The sequence below is a fragment of the Podarcis tiliguerta genome (genome assembly GCF_965153285.1).
Source record: "Podarcis tiliguerta genome assembly, chromosome: 6".
In the NCBI taxonomy this organism is placed as follows: domain Eukaryota; kingdom Metazoa; phylum Chordata; class Lepidosauria; order Squamata; family Lacertidae; genus Podarcis; species Podarcis tiliguerta.
Genome location: NC_139539.1, coordinates 46,655,885 through 46,673,740, shown reverse-complemented (window position 1 = coordinate 46,673,740; position 17,856 = coordinate 46,655,885). Strand labels below are relative to the sequence as shown.

At 46.1% G+C, this 17,856-nt stretch overlaps 1 protein-coding gene across 4 annotated transcripts in view; it reads right to left on the bottom strand.

Moving 5' to 3' along the window:
- CELSR2 (cadherin EGF LAG seven-pass G-type receptor 2) overlaps positions 1–17,856 on the bottom strand; it is a 109,753-nt gene that overhangs the window by 56,443 nt on the left and 35,454 nt on the right. For all 4 annotated transcript variants that reach the window (XM_083445604.1, XM_083445606.1, XM_083445605.1 and 1 more), the window contains exon 2: positions 11,108–11,752. In XM_083445604.1, coding sequence (XP_083301730.1) covers positions 11,108–11,752 — 645 coding nt within the window. The remainder of the gene's footprint in view (positions 1–11,107; positions 11,753–17,856) is intronic.

Below are 17,856 nucleotides of genomic sequence, written 5' to 3'. Positions count from 1 at the left end.
CTGGCAGCAGAAGAGGGCAAAAGCTGAAATTAGAAGGGGACAGACTTTCATAGTATAGTGCCAAGCAAGCCAAACTTATAATTTGCAAACCACAAATCTTAAAAAGGTTTTTCCCAAGAGTGTGTGGAAGAGGAGGAGTAGGAATCAGAAGATTCTGCACATAGATAGCAGGCATTCATACTTTTGCATTCATTGATTTGCCACTGCCACATAAGCCATAACAGTAAACACAATTCAGATTAGTCTGTATAGATTAAGCCACTTTGCATATCTTTGTTTAATTTGCATAGTTCATTCTGCTTCTACAAGCGGAGGTGGGGGAACAGGCAGCTGAGCCTGGCACCAAAGCCTCACAACCTGTAGACGAAATCTGAAATTGAGCCCCCTCCTCCAGCTTCTGGGATTTCATTAGGCATTGCCCACACACTGTCAAGCCTAGCTATGTGGCCATAAGGGCTGAAACTCTCCCCACACTTTTTCTTCTAAGTAAGGTTAAGTCGTCCCCCACCCCACCCCGAATGCTGAATAGTGTGGCATCGCAAAATAGACTCAGCTCCACCACTTCCTAAATGATAACTTAATTATCATTTCCTATCATCCGCACCCATTGTTCTTTGTCACATCCACAGCAAGTCTAGAGAGCATTTGTTCTCCCACTCTTCCTTCTTGGATCCTTTTTTTACAATATCTGAAAATTCCAACATGCTTTCTGCTAATCATTTGTTTCTCCTGAGGGTACACCCTTCCCTTCAGCCGTCTCTTTAAATATGATTTGCCTGTTAAGACTCTCTGTAATCTTCAAAGCTTTCTTTTAAATCCCTTCCAGTTTGTCAACATCTCCCTTTCCCTCTCTTTTACTGCTGTGTTCAGACCAGAGAAGACGACTCCAACAAGTGAGGGAGGAATGACGAGAAGCTGGGTTCTTCTGAATGGAGGTTGGCCACTGACTCCCATCGAGAAAGACATGTTTGCACAGGTCTTAAAGTCCTGTGTTGTAGTCTGAGCCTATGCATATATACTTGGCTTTAAGTTCCACTCAGCTGAATGGGGACTTGGGATATATTCCCAAATCAGTGTGCCTAGGATTACATGCTTTAATACGGGTTTGCAATTTAGGCAAGATTCCCAAGAGACATTGTAATACTGCAGTGGTAAGGGAATCCCCATGCCAACATCCCACCTTTTGTCACTAGGCTTCTGTCACACTCCAAAATCCTCTATCAGATGGACCAACCTGGGACCATCGTTTGTTTTTTTAATTTATATGTCCAAATTTCCCCTCTATTTGTGATCAGATCCAAAGAAGGACAGAGCTCTTGCATCTTTAACTGATGCATAGAAGAGAGGATTTTGAGTGTTGCAGCTTCTCTCATTGCTATATTGCAAGCTGTAGCAAACAACTACCGATATTCCTTTTCCTCAATGCCTGCTAAAGTGAAATGAGCTCTCTCCCCATTGGCCTCTGATCTCTCCTTATCAACTTTCTCTTTTAAAAAGAAAACTTGCATACACACACACACAGAAACCCCAGTGATGATGCTACTGGTGCAACCCACCTTACATCAGGGTGCAACCCACTGTAGGTAATGGCCAATGCCCTTAAGAGAATATATGAGTAAATCAGCGTGATCTGTAGACTACAATGAACTGCTTCAATCTTATCTTGGCTTATTAAGTCAAAGCATGCATGAGCCTTTTGCTTGTTTGTGAAGCCTCTTCACCTCACCCTTCATGTGCATTACAATTAATACAGGAAGCCTCTAATTAAGCATAGTTTCCCATTTTGTTCAAAGTGGAGAACTAGGGTTAGAGTATCAAGCTATTATATTAAAATAACTTTACACCGTGGTATAATATCCAGATTTGCTGTGAAGCTGGTAAACCACAGTATCCCTGTTTGGATGAAATAGGGAACTGTGGTTAATTAAAGACTTCCAGGTTTAATCTGCCCTCCTGCCAAAGGGAGGAGCAAAGAAGCTGCTTGCATAAGCAAGGATCTTGTGCACATCTGAGCTTAATAAACTGAGATAAGATCATCCAAACATTGCTGAGGGTGAGTGCAGTGCTATCTACAGCTAGTGATGAATTACCAATTTGGGAGTGGTCACAGGAACCCAGCTTCATTATGCACACACTATGGAGCAGAGCTTTCAAAATTCATTGCATTGTTTCAGAGATTGGCAAGTTCCATGCCTTTGTTGAAGAAGCTACACACCTCACCTGGGTTGGGCAAAGAGAGCAAATGTTCCACCCAAACACTGGGAGACCTGCAAATGTATCTTCTATGGCTGCAGTACGTCCAGAGACGCACAGCATGTACATAATGAATAATTTTGGCTGAGATCTAGAAAATGCAGTATCATCACTTGGTCCTGATGAAATCACTGGAACATACTCATGCGTACATGCGCTCAGGCCTCCAGATAAAAGTTATGAAATCTCCTTGAAGCGCAAAATGAACAGGAAGCACCTGAAGTGGAAGCAAGCCTTAAAGGGAGTTTCTAGGAGCTCTTCTGAAGGTTTCTGGTTATGTGACGCAACAGACCGACAGACTGCAGACGCAGCATCTTGTTGCTGGTCTGCAAAACCCCAGGCTGGCTTGCGGGGATAATTTAATAGAAACTTGGAGATCCTGCTGTTCCATCCCAAAGGCACATTGTTAAGCTGCATGGGCATTTTGCAAGAAAGGAAGGGGTCAAATTGCTGCCTAGGAAAAAGAAAAGGAGTTGCTACAAAAATCTACACTAAGCGGTCATGTTAAAGGAGAGGGATCAGCAACTGGAGGCCTCCTGGCCAAATCCAGTCCTACAAGGTATATTAACTGGCCCCCTTGCTGCTACCTGAGATGCAAAGAAAGTGTGTGGAGGACAGGGTTTACAACATTACATGTAGATCTGCTCTCCACCCTCCCTCCTGAATGCTGTTTTTGCAAGTAATAAACATGACTTTTTATCAAAAGGAGCATTTGCTGCAAAAGGAGCTAAGCTGGGAAAGTTCCCCCCAGTAGTGCGTGGCTAAAGGCAGCAGTGCTACAAACCTCTCCAATGCCAGGCATCAAGGACTTGTGCATAGGGATTCAGGAGTCATGGTGACTACCAGAGAGGACAACCTCTGACATTACCTTGTCCGTGGTGGATAGTTACCCCTGAAGTGAGGCTGAAAAAGCCCATCCAAGTTGCTCACACCTCTTCCTGCCGCTTAAAGGTAAAGGTACCCCTGCCCGTACGAGCCAGTCTTGCCAGACTCTAGGGTTGTGCACTCATCTCACTTTATAGGCCGGGAGCCAGCGCTGTCCACAGACACTTCCAGGTCACGTGGCCAGCGTGACAAGCTGCATCTGGCGAGCCAGCGCAGCACACGGAACGCCGTTTACCTTCCCGCTGGTAAGCGTTTCCTATTTATCTACTTACACCCAGGGGTGCTTTCGAACTGCTAGGTTGGCAGGCGCTGGGACCGAACAATGGGAGCACACCCCGCCACGGGGATTCGAACCGCCGACCATGCGATCGGCAAGTCCTAGGCACTGAGGTTTTACCCACAGCGCCACCTGCGTCCCACTTCCTGCCGCTTACCTGCAGCAATAATTTAAAAGCCCCCTTTTTTTGAAGCATTAGTTAAAAGATTTCTCATGCAATGTACGTGCTTCTGAGATGATATTCTGTGCCCTTTTCTTCATGTTATATACAGGAAACCAAAGCATGGAAAAGAGACAGAGCATGGGCACAGAGATCTCCCTGCTATTAATACACTCCAGCCAAAGCAAGAAGCAGACGCTTGTTGGAATCATAGAAGCCACAGGACTTGAGCCAAATATACACTTTGGCAACAGAGTTAGTCTGTAGTAAGGGCCAAAGTGAAGGTGGCCATGTGCCCTGATTCAGTTTGAAGTCTTCTCTTCTCCAAAGCAATTTAAACATTTTTAAAAAAATGCAAGAGCTTTTAAGATGCCCATCAAAACTCAGCACCTGGACAGCAGACTGGGGAAGGCACAAAGGTCACCAGGGCCTAATCTTCTTCACTATGATGAGATATCCTGCATTTCTATTAAATTGTAGTAAATTTTTCTATATTTGCATCTACACAAATTATATGTCTTTGGGATGGGATAATGCATTTCTTTTTTTGGAGTTGCATACCCACCCCAGCCAAACTTTGACGAAGCACAAAATGCATGATTGCAATTCACGTACTTTGTTCTAGCCCCGGGAGAGCCTGATCAGAAGCAAAACTGCAGTACATAGGAAAGAAGTTGATCTTTTCTCTCACATACACTTAGCCTGCACCATGGCCCCGCTGAAAATCATCTGGCAAAGCTGCCACTCAACCTAGGAACGGAAGCTGTGACTGGCAACAAGCAATTTTTACTAACAGGGTGGATCACTTCAGGGACACTCACAAGCTTTTGGTGAGATGCCTTGGCAAAAAAGGCGGTACATAAATGCAATAAGCAGGTTAATAAGATTACCATTGCCCTTGGCTGCAGAACATCTGAAGGGAAGCTTTAAAATGTCTGGTGTTTCGTTGTGTTGTTTTTTTATATACTCTGCTGGAAGCCTCCCAGAGTGGCTGGGGCAGCCCAGCCAGATGGGCAGGGTGCAAGTAAAATAATAATAATATTACTACAAGGTTTTGGAAACTCTGTGTTGCATCACTGCTTGTCATAGAAAGTGCTGGGACTGTCCGAGGTACAATTGGTACAGGACATTTTAACTTCACTGTACCTCCCCCAAACCCCACCCACTCCAAAAGCCTCCAGAAGTAAAGGCATGACTACACTTCCTTCCCTTTCATAGGGCTCATTCTTCTGTCGCATCCCATTCTCTAATCAAAGCTTTTCCTTTCTCTGCTCTGCCCCTCCCCCTACTCCCCCAGCCCCTTCCTCACACCCTTGACAAGCATCTCCTCTCCCCCCCCCCCCATCTCCAACCCTGTAAGGGTTTTCTGAATAGAAGATTTATTCCCAGCCTCTTTCTGGTTCCCTCACCCTAGTGACCAGCTTTGGTTGCCAAGGAAACCAACCTTCTCCCACAGCGCCCCTCCCCAATCTTGAGCAGACAAAGCCCCTGTTCCCCCTCCCCCCCCAACGCTGTCTGCCTCCCTCTCCCCCTTCCACCTGCAGAGGGAGAGTCAGCATCAATGCAAGGAACAACCACAGCTGAAATAAAGAGCAACATGGTGGTTGGGGGCGTGCGGCCATCCAATGAGAATCCCAGTTCCCTCTCTGCCCGGCCAATCTATTCAGGGTCCTTCATACACATTGGGCAGAGAAACATCACCCCTACTGGGCGTTTGCATGGACAAGGGAATTTGCCTTTCCTGGAGACCCTTCAGGAACAAGAGATTCTTTTGGGAAAGAATTTAACTAGCCTCTCTATGGAGAGGCCATCTCCCTGGGCCCTTGATGTCATGCTGGCTTTTAGAGGAAAGGCTCAGTGGTGGGGCGTCCGCTGTGCATGCAGAAGGTCCCAGGCTGTCCAGGTAGGGCTGGGAGAGAACCCTGCCTGAGTCCTGAAGAGCCCCTGCCAGTCAGTGCAGACAACACTGAGTTAGACGGACCAATGGTTTATGACAAGGCAACGCTTTAATTGTTGGTGTCCAGCTTGTAATTTCTTCTAAATTCTTTGGGTACATATCTCCTCCAAATAGAACACTTTGGTTCTGTCCCACCTGTGGTAGATTCTCCTCTTCCACATTTTTATCCTCCCAAACTTCAGACATGGGATGACAGTGAATAGCCCAAGGTCACCCAGGGAGCTTCACAGAGGAGCGCCAATTTTAACCCTGGTCTCCTGCCTCCTAGTCCGTTCAATATCCCTCCACATTCTGGAAAGAAGGAAAAGAAGTGGGAAAAGGTGGGGTGGGGTGAATCTTTTTCCATAGGGCTGAAAGTTGGGTGGGGGGGAGAGGAGACCTTGTTAACTGTGTGGCATTTAAGACTACATGAACAATTCCGGCTCCAAACCAAGCTGGAAGCTATCGCCATGTAAATTATTGGGGTTTCCTTCAAAGTAACGCATGGTTATTGTGACATTAAATCAAGCTAGCAATTGTGATGGCAGAGACCCCTTCTAAACCAAGGCGAGACACTTTTCAGTTTAGTTAACCACTGAGCACTTACAAAACTGCAATGCTTATGCAAGGGAGATTGGAAAGAAAACCAGAACAATTTGGCCCTGACCATGTGACCTTATTTGCCCCTTTGGCCATAGGCTCCCTAACCAGGTGCAGGGACTACCAGCCACCACTGCTCAGGGACAAAAGGAAATGGGTTGAGGAGCTTTGGTTTGTAACACAGGAAGCAGGGGTCACGCCCTGTTGCTCTGATCAGCATGGGCAATAACATTGGATTCCATTACGCTACATGCATTTTCAGTGTGGCTAATACTACAACTATTTTTGCATAATGATTCCCCACAATAAATAGAGAAACCTGCCCCAACGTGGTAGCCTGCAGATGCTGCCAGCCAGCCATGTTGGCTGGGGCTGGAGGTGGGTTGTAGTCAGAAACATCTGGATGACACCAGTTTGGGGAAGACTCAAATAGAATGAGGGCAGCAGCTGGCTGCTATTAAGACCCTGGGGACCTAAAAGTGAGTTCTGGTGAACATTAGTTGCAATGGCATTCTGTGGAATATATTGCTCAGCGGGATGTTAACAGGAACTCAGTCCTCTAGTCACACCAGCTACTATCCTTTCGTGCTACTAATAACTCCTGGTTAACTTATCATCCCATGGGGGATAGTATACAGGTGCTTATAACTTTTCGCTTATGGGGAGAAAAGCAGCCAGGGTGAGATTTCAAACAAGAGAATGGACAGGAAGGAAAGGGTCAAACAGGCCACCACCACTACTGTTTTCAGCTTCTCTGGTTGGTTTTGGTTTTTGGAACCAAGATTGGGGGAAGTTGATGACAGCGTACCGTTCCTAGTTTTACGCAGACAACTGCTGCTGTGTAGGTGTCAAGAGAGCAAGAGATAAAGACGTGATCTAGAGGGCATACTTTAATGCATCAACTCTAACTGTTGAAAAAGAAATGCAAACATTTCACCACGTGCAGGTATACAAAGCAACAACAATAATAAAAGAAAGATTTTTCCAACTCTGTATCATAGCTGGGGGGCAAGTGGACTCGGCTGCATTCAGAACAAAAGCCCTTAAGCTGCTCATCCTTATGCCAGATGCAAAAGCTACGTCTGTCTTTGAATGTGAGGGAATGATATATATATCATCTGTATTTATTTTATTTATGCTTTGTTGAATTAATGTAGTGGTATTACTAAATATGCATCTAAGATTTATTTCCATAATCGAGATTAAGGATGGAATTCAGCATCGCACTATGATTAATGTTCCGTCTGCACAAGAACCTATGCTTTCTAGACAGAATGACCCCCCTCTCCTCCCTGAATGCTGCTCTGGGGTTTCTCCTGACCCCTCCCCTCAAGCCAATTTTGGGGGTGCAAACGGGACAGGGGGCACTGTGGAAGCGGGAGTGCTTGTGCGGTGTTTCTGCTGCAGTGGCTCTTTAGGTGAATCCTGCCCATATAAGTTTCTCAGCCTTGTTATTCAAAGTCAACATTCCAAATCAGCCCCTCACCCCGCCCCAACCAGCCCATCTACCTTGCTGTTAGGGTGGGATAGTGCATTTATTTAATTGAAGGATTCCAATTCCTAGAGGTGGTTTAAATAAACAGAACAAGTTAATAATGAACAGTAAACAAAACACATGTTTCCTTGTGGCCTGGAACGTGAAGATGGAAAAAGTAATGGACAGCAGGCAAGCTTCACTTCCCCCAGTGGTGAGAACCACTAAGCAGATGGTCAGGCCCAAATCCCAGTCAAGGCAAAGGGTGGCACAGAATTTGGAGGCCTTTCAAAAGAAGCGGATCAGATCATCCCAGAGAAATGATGCAAGACCTGAGATGACTGGACAGAGACTCTGAGAAGAAGCCTGCAAGGATCCCAGGGAAGGCCAAGCAATTTGAGTGGGTGGGCCAGATGATCTGTAGGAGCAGGCGTGGGAGAAGATTTCACTCCAGGCGATTAGCACAGACAAGGGGGTGGACTTGGGATTTTTAGACACACATCATGCAGAGGATTAGCGCCAAAGCTGGGGCTTCTATTGGTGCTGGGGACCTAGCCAAACTCGCAGCAGTAACTCTCCTTCCCTTTCTGCTGCATTCTTCATAGTTGTGGGTGCAACAACTACACACACACACTGCAAGTTGTGAACCAAGCCCTTCCCATTTGACTTGCAAAATAAACATACCACAGCACAGCACCAAGCTGATCACTTGACATTGGTACTTGAGAATTTAGGCTGTGTTCATATCCTTGGGCTAAGCCAATGGCAGGCAGCAGGCCACCAAAGTCACACAGACGTCCTCTTTGTGGCATGGGAGGGGACACCTGTAGTACCAGAAACCCCTTTCCTGGATCACCGCTTGCAGCAACAGATCCAAAACAATGCACCTCCCTGTCTCCAATATTTTCAGCTAGGCTTTGCCCTCAGACCTCTAAGGCTCCTGCTATGCGGAGCCATGTAAAAAGATGCTCTCTTCCCCCTTTCTGCCTTCAGTGGCAGACCTTGGAGTCTCCAATTTCAGCGGAACCCTGTGCAATGCCAAATTTAGATGCCCACCCACCGCTTCTCACGCTCCATTCTAAATCATAGTTGTAGTGTGCCCTGCAGCGCCCTTGAGGCTTGGCACCCAGGGAGACCGAACTGGTCACACTCCCCTAAATCCGCCTCTGAGGGCATGGAAGCAGAAGAGGACCACTGCAACTGCAGGTAGGAAGAGAGGCGATCCATCTCTTGTGAACCTATGAGCCTCCCCAGACCTGTCAACACCCCCACCCCCAGCACCCACACGCTGCACTTTGGGGGGAAAGGCCAGGTGGCAATCGAAGTCCTAGCTGGAGAAGGGTTGGTTAAATTTCCCCATGTGCTGTAGCCCCAATAGAAAGGGGGGGAATGGATTAAATTTGGATAATTCCCTGATGTGGCATGAAGTTAATTTTGTATATGCAGTGGTACCTCGGGTTACATACGCTTCAGGTTACAGACTCCATTAACCCAGAAGTGGTGCTTCAGGTTAAGAACTTTGCTTCAGGATGAGAACAGAAATCGTGCAGCAGCGGCAGCAGAAGGCCCCATTAGCTAAAGTGGTGTTTCAGGTTAAGAACAATTTCAGGTTAAGAACGGAACGAATTAAGTACTTAACCCGAGGTACCACTGTATTATAGACTGAGATACATTATAGACTGGAGGCAGGCAGGCCCATTTCTTAAACAGACTATTTAACTGGGAGAAGCTGCAATACCAATAGGTAATGGGAATCACAAGTTCTGAGCATACCAAGCATGCCGGCCAAGTGACCGAGAGGCACACACAGACAGGCAAACACATGCACACCCACACAAGACTCGTTTCCTATTGCTTTTATCTCTCAGCAATATGCAAGGGGTCAGGAGAGGAGAACTGCTCATTGTCCGTACTGGGAAAGCTATCGGGGAATCTGTAGCCAGCCTGCCATTGTCCAGCCCTTTGTGCAAAGAAATCCGGCTGAACTGGGGCACAAACAAGGGGCCATTCATATCCCGGCCGCTGCATCTGTTGTATCACAAACACAACAGAGCAGCAGGAATGCAAATAGGAGCGACACCCCGGGGCCAAGGCAGGCCCCCACTATGTTAAGCAGAAAAGAAAAGGTCCATCCCAGCTACCATGACGCCATCACGGAGAGGTCATCTTCCTGTGATCTAAAGCAGAGAACCATCTCAGGGAAACTTTGCTGCCCTCCCCACCCCCAAAATGTGTTCCTAATATAGCCCAGCTCCAGACAACAAACAGCGTGGGTATCACTTTCGCATCCCTCATTAACTGCCCTTCAGAGAAACATATCTGCTCCCAAGCAAAGTGCAGTAAGGCAATGGACTCCGCAAGAATCAAGGCATATGAAGAGAGAAAAGCAAAGGGAGATTTCTTTGAGTTCTACCATTCCACACACAATTCGGCAGGGGCAGAAGTCAGCATCTCTACTTGGGTGTTAGAGCTGCAAAGGCAGGTTTGAAAACTTAGGTCCAATACCTGGTGAGATCTTAGAAGTCAGGTGAGGTAAGGTTGAGTGGCATCAATAGTGGCCAGGAGATGAAGGAAGCGCTCCCATTACTGCCTTAGAAGTTGGGTTTCTGTTTCATTTTCTGGTATGTTTCACACAGCTCTTTCCTGCCAGCTGTTCACATGAGCACAGCTTAAATTTGTTCCTGTTTGTGTACGCTACACAGGTGTTGGCACACCATCAACAGGCCAGGGATGTCTTTTCCCTATGCAAACATTTTCTCACCTTGCCTAAAGTCTAATTAAAGCATCTCAAGGACTCCTATCAGTGTGAAGCTGGCATCAAACAGGAATAACTTATAACAAAGTGCGGGATAATAAAGCATTTTGAATAACATGGGTCGTATGAACACACATTAAAAACCTGAAAAGCAGTGAGTGCTCAGGAAACAGGAGTGTGAACCCAGCCCCTAGCACTTAAGAGGAATAGAATAAGCTACGCAATGCTATTAAAGAGGTGCAGCAGGGCTCAATTTACTAAACTGACACAGTCTGGAAAATCCAGGTTTTCTAAGAGCAGAATTTAAGTTACAGTCATACTTCGGGTTGAAGTAGCTTCGGGATGAATATTTTTGGGTTGTGCTCCGTGGCAACCCAGAAGTAATGGAGCGTGCTATTTCTGGGTTTCGCCACTCATGCATGCGCAGACGCTCAAAATGATGTCACGCGGATGCGCGGAAACAGCGAATCGTGACCCGTGCACACTCAGACGCACGGACGCAGGTTGCGTTCGCTTCAGGATGCGAACGGGGCTCTGGAACGGATCCCGTTCGCATCCAGAGGTACCACTGTACTGTGGTACTGATCTTTCTTTTTCTCTTTTTTTCCTAATTCGAACCGTGATTGCATACACAAAAAAGAAAGAAAATAAATAAATAAGCAGAGAACAGAAGGAAAAACCAGAAGATGAAAGAGCGAAGGAAGCAATAAATTGTGCCATGGGACAGACTGTTTATACTGCATGAGAAAAGCACAGCCAACACTCACCTGTGTAGCCCTCTTGGCACTCGCAGGTATATCCTCCCTCGCGGCTCCGGCAGTGCCCGTTGCTACCACAGGGGTTGGAATAGCAGAGGTCAATCTCGGTCTCACAGTAGTCGCCGGTAAAGCCAAGAGGGCAGCGGCAGCGAAGGCCATTGACTGGATGGATGGGACGGAAAAGAATGGTGTCAGAGGCAATGAAGGGCGCCGAGCTGTCAAACTTTAGCACCGAGACGCAGCGCATGTAATTCTCGCAGGGCTCCCGCAGGCAAATGTTGTCGTCAAAGGGCAGGACTCGTTGCTCCGAGATGGCGGCCAGGAGTGTGCGGTTGAGGTACAGCCGCTCCTGCAGGTCCTCGGAGGGGATGTAGCGCCCGCCGTGGGCCCCGTCCGGCAGCAGCACGGAGAGGCTGACATTAAGGATTTGGGTGGCCTGCACATCCGTGTCGTTCTGGATGTTGAAAAGGACGACGTGGTCGCGGGAAGCAGACAGCACGGCCGCCACCCCTTCCAGGAAGAGGGCCAGCAGCGGGGAGAGGAAGCGCTCCTGGGACATGTTTTCCAACCGCAGAGTGATGCTGTTGGTCAGCATCTCGTCGGTGATGATGGTCACCTGGAGAGTGCACTGGGCTGCCACACTGTGGATCCCATCTGTAGGAAAGCGAGAAGAGGAAAGAGTTAATGCTGCTTGTTCAGCACAGAGGAAGGTGCAGAGGGTTCAAGCAGAGAAACCAGTTTGTGTCATGTGACAGGAGTGGAGACTGAGGAGTTCTGGCACTCACCATTGCCAAAACAAAGAGCACAACACAGACTGCTCTCCTCCTTCTGTATAGGATAAGTCTCGTGGCTTCAACCTGGCTACTCTGGTCCATCAAGGAATTGGCTCTACCCTCATCAGCAAGGAAGAGGAAGAGGAAGAGGAAGAGACCAATGTCTGAATGGCCACTGGAGACCAAGGGTGGACTTCAACATAGCGCTAAGGAGAACTGCTCTGTTCTCAATGAAAGCATTTCTTCTTGTCTTATGAAACAATTTCTCCTTCCACAGCACAATGTTTGGGGGGGGGTATCTCCCAACCCCCTGGAGGCCATGGGGTGCTGCATAGGGGGAGGCTTTGAGGTCCCTCCCAACTTTATGTTTCTATGATCCAATCTTGTTTTTTCTACACTGGCTTATAGTCTGTTTATTTCTGGGTGCAACTTAATGTGCTATGGGTTGTTTTGTTTTTTTAAAAAAACCACCAATAAAGCCTTAAAGAGATCAGGATATTTGAAAACCCGCCTCCTTTCAGCTGTCCATTATATTCACCTGAACAGCGGCCTGGAGGAATATTTTCAGCCCCTTAAGGAATTCCAGGAGTGCCTGCATTTTCCTTTCTAGCTATCACTACCTGATAACTACCAGTGTCAGATCAGACACCCATTAGCTACATTCAGGGAAATTTCAGGCATGGCCAAATCACATGTATGCCATCTTGGGTTTCATCATGGAAGAAAAGCAGAATGTAAATATAATAAAAAACAATCTAGATTCTTAGGGCAGAAACATAATTTCAAAGAGACTCATGGAGTTTCTCCCCTCTTACAGAGGATGTCCAGTTACAATGCCACTGTCTGTTTCATTTATTTCTTACGTTTATGAGATGCCTCATAAAATAACTTATCTAGGTGTCATATAGCATAAAAAGGAAACACAATAAAAACATACTACAATAAAACCACAGACACAACCAGAGGGGGAAAATACAAATATAAAACCAGCCAGTATGTACTGTATAAAAAGGTAAAGGGACCGCTGACCATTAGGTCCAGACGTGACCAACTCTGGGGTTGTGGCGCTCATCTCGCTTTATTGGCCGAGGGAGCCGGCATACAGCTTCCAGGTCATGTGGCCAGCATGACTAAGCCGCTTCTGGCGAACCAGAGCAGCACATGGAAACGCTGTTTAAATTCCCACTGGAGCGGTACCTATTTACCGCTAGTGGTGGGGCTCATTAGTGAGAACGATGAGACTGCTTATAGGAAAGAAGTACAGGGGTTAATTCAATGGTGTAAAGAAAACAATCTTATGCTTAACACCAAAAAAACCAAAGAACTCATAGTTGATTTTAGGAGAAAGAAAAGTGTATTTTTACCATTGCACATAAATGGCGAGGAGGTGGAGAGGGTTGGTAGTTTTAAATACCTGGGCATTTATATCTCTGAGGACCTCTCATGGACTGCAAATATTAACATGGTTGTGAGGAAGGTGCAGGGGAGGTTGTATTTCCTGAGAATGCTCAGGGGACTGAATCTATCTCAGCACCTACTCCTGTCCTATTATCACAGTACCATCGAGAGTGTCTTAACCTATAGTATATTATCGTGGTATGGAAGCAGCTCTGAAACGGATAAAAAAGCTTTACTGAGAATAACTAAAATTGCCCAGAATGTTATTGGGCTCCAGCTACCAACCCTGGATGAGATCTTCACGTCTCGCACTTTGAAGAAGTCACACAATATCCTGAGAGATCCTACCCATCCTGCTCACAACTTTTTTGAACTGTTGCCTTCGGGCAGAAGATATAGGACAATGAAAACACGAACCACACGCCTTCTGAATAGTTTCTATCCAAGAGCTCTGATTGCACTAAATAATGATCTCAGGGCCAGTTGTAAGAAATAGCAAGCAGGGAGTAGGAAGGAATGAGATAGGGTTTAGGTTATGTTATGCCTTTAATAGGTCATGTTATATTCTGGATTATGTATGTTTTATAGATTATGTCTGAATGGGATGAGAGTGTTGGAGGTACGTGCAAATGTGTATGTGAACCCGGTCTTTGGGTGGGTGTTTTGATTTTCGTTGTTGTGTATACTGTGTATATACGGACAATGACAAATAAATTTCTAATTCTAATTTATCTACTTGCACTTTGACGTGCTTTCAAACTGCTAGGTTGGCAGGAGCAGGGACTGAGCTACGGGAGCTCACCCCATCGTGGGGATTCGAACTGCCGACCTTCTGATCAGCAAGTCCTAGGCTCTGTGGTTTAACCCACAGCGCCACCCACATCCCCTTATGTACTGTATAGAAATATACAAAACCAGCATGATAGGATATACTATACAAGACAGAACTAAAACAGCCAACAAATAAATACACTAAAACCACCATCCATACTGTAAGGATGTATATCCAGATATTAAAAGACCTAGGAGAACAGAAAAGCCTTAACCTTGTGCCAAAAAGACAACAATATGGGTGCCAGCCAAGCTTCCCAACAGAAAGCATCCCATCTGTGGGAGAACCACCACCAAAAAAGCTCTCTTTTTGCGAGAGAATGCAACAGAATCAGATGGTTTTTCCTGAGGTAACAAAGTCAACTGTTCTACCTCAGATTGCCATGGGGGGGGGCAGACCTTGTAATATTGAATTGTTTCCCATGTACCAAGTTTCTTGCAAATAAAAACCAAACCTTCGAATCCCCTGCCGATAGAGGAAAACCACAACTATACCATCCCTGATAAGTTATTTTATTTTTTTAAAGGGAAGCATTCAAAAATGTCAGGACTCCCTCAAGTCTGTTCCACCACCTCAGGACTCCTCCAGCTCATTATCACCTCATTTGGCTGCATGTGCAGACCAGGACCAAATATGATGTGTGATGTGATCCCATCACACTTTTGTGCTTCATCGTCAGCTGCTGGTAGTGGAAAGAGAGAAAGCAATGATGTAATGTCACACATAATGTTGTACCTGATCTTACAAGGGAGCAAGACACATTTCGCATCCGCTTCTACCCTCAGAGGCACTTCACCTGTTCCAAACAGGGAAGGTGACAAACAAGCTTCTACCCTGGGATTCTTCTGTAGGCACTGGAAGGGCACCAAATATCCGAAAACATCCAGGAAACAGGGCTTTGCCCAAAAAGCAGAGCAGAGTTTATTTTGAAGCGAGTTCCCAGAAGCCCCAGGCAGCCATTCCTCTCAGGAGCATGGTGCGACATATTTTTACACAAATGAATACTTGTCTAAAATTATTAAACATGTGGTGCCATCTTTCTGAGAGGAAATGCCGATAGGCAGAAATGTGGGGGCCCACCTTTAGTCGTAACGCAGCATGAAGCAACTCTCAGAAAACCAGCATAAAAAAATCAAAATACACCAAATTATCCAAGAAGTCCTTTCTAATTATTGCAGTCAGTATTTACTATTTACAACCGCAGTGGGCTAGATGTGACATTGCAGTAAATTATGTCTGCGAGCAGATATCGTCTCCCACTCCTCCCATCCCTTTAAAGACCCTCCTCGCTCCACAATTCCTGATGTTGTGACCTGCTTCCATTATCCAACTGCCATCTCATTAATGAAACTCCTCCTGCTAGAGGAGCAGAGGGCCCCCTACCCTCTGCAAGAGGTCAGAGTCATTAACAGGGCACTGAGGTGAGGAGCAGAGGTTTTCTCTCAGAGCTTCTCTGCCGAGAGGAAAGATCTAGGCATGGTTTCTCCATTCATGGCTAGAACCTTCTTAACTTGTCCTGAAAGATCTGCTTTTAAAGTCAAGTCAAGTTACAGACCCACCTGAGGATCAGAAATGGCCTTGGCCATGCATCTGCATAAATTTTTACTGGGTGGATAGAGTGAGGGTTTATCCACACTTCCTCTTTTCCCTGGGGAAAACCACTCTTTAGCGTTCAATTGGAGCAAACAGCAATCGGGTTTTCCGTGGATTGCTGTTTGTTCCGATTTAGAACTAAAGAATGGTTCTCCCTGCGAAGGGAGAGGGGCAAGGGGGAAATCACTTGGCCCCATGCTTTCTAGCCACAGGGTGAGTGGAAGTGTGGACGAGGCCCAAATCTTTCTCCTGAACCTATTGGCTGCATTTACATCTATCAATCATAGTCTCCTTCTGAGCCACCTGTCAGTGATGGGTATTGGGCCCACTGCTTGGCCTGCCCAGTAGTGAGACAGCATAAAACAGTGCTGGGGGTTTACTGCCCCACCTTGCAGGAGATGCCTGTGGAGTGCCACATGGTGCCATCTCATCCCCCATACTTTTTGTTTGCATAAGATCCATAGAGGAGATTATTTCAAGGGTTTGGGGAAGGAATGCTGATGATACTGACTCAGCCAGTGCTTTTTTTCTGGGGGGGGACGCATACCCCTAAACATTTTGTGAATCTTTGTACTTTTGTCCATTTACTGTATTTATTTTTCCCAATTTGAACTATAAAATGGTGATTTTCTTGAGTCAAAATGAGAGTACCCCTAAACATTTTTTAAGGAAAAAAAGCACTGGACTCTACTATGGAATGGTGCTCAGAAGCAACAGGGGGCTGGATGCAGGCAGCTAAACTGAAACATACGCCCAATAAGAAAGAGCGGTTGGTTGGTGGTCCAGTCTAGGAACCTATTCAACCTATTCTGAACAGGTTCACATTCTCTTCTTATAGGATTGGGTTTGCATATTTGAATCTCTAATACTAGGTGTATCGAACAGGATACTAATAAAAAGATGCACAAACTCTTAGGAATACAAAAAGATATAAATGGATGACCATTGTAAGAATCACAGCAAGCTCTGCCTGTAGAGACAAAATACTACAGTAAAATATAGTGAAAGTTTTCTTATCCTTCTCTGAGAGGGACATGGCTATATCATCCCTCTACTAATGTTTTGTCCTTCTGTGTTCCAGATCCATCTCTAGTGTGAATGAAGTCCATATCCCTCCAGTGTGTCTAAATAGAAGGGAGTTTGCTGTTCTACAGCGGAAAAAGTGAGCTTGTATCTGGGAAACCAAAGGTAGCATTTTGGTACTGATGAGGCTCAATAAAGCACGCAGTAGCTGTGGCCAATGAAAAGCAAGGCATTGAAAATGATGCATCCTTCGTAAGAGTGGAACAGGTAGCCTAGAGCAAACAAAAAGGCAGGAAGGATGGTCCTTGTTTCTGTCCCTCCAGTGCTTGGCTCAAGCAAAGGGAAACAAAGGGAGGGGAGGAAAAACAAATGAGCTGCCTGGTCAGGAAGCAGGGGAGGAAACTCAGGCCATCCTGTTGTTAGCCAAAGGGCTGGAGCCACCTGGCAACCACAACTGGGAACTGAAGGTGTTCTGTGATACTGCACTGAACTGGCAAGTCACCAGGTGACAACATTCCACACACAGAGGTACAACACCACCCTAACCACACACATATAGCTGAGGCCTTTCTCTTTTTTCGCTTATGCAATTTTGTAAAGTGCTAAGCACATAGATGACGTTGGGGGGGAAATAAAACACAAAATAATTATAACAACAATAGCAATGACTACCCACTATCAAATCAAAGACATGGTGAGTACAAGATGGCATAAAGCTGTTTCTCCAGAAGATATACAATTTCAGGACTATCAATTCCCATGCCCAATTAAGCAGTAATGAATGCAATGTCTCCCCTCTCACACACATACAGATGCCACGGGTGTGTGGGGGGATGTCTCCCATCTCATCTGTTCAATCCATTCCACCTCCTAGCATATGAAACCAAAAGCAAAGATCGCTGGAGACCAGCTGCCTGCCAGAAACAAGGAGAGGAAATGCCCAGGTAAAACCAGGTAGCTACTACTGCTTCCTGCCCTGCAGCAGGTGAGAGAAAAATCAGGATATTGGCCTAGACCCTAGTAGAAAGGCTTCTCCCTCCCTTCTCGCTTTCAAAGCAGGATGCAGTTGGTCTGTCCAGCCCTCCAGTTTAATCAAATACTGTCAATAATTAACAGCTTTAATCTCAGCTATGGCAGGA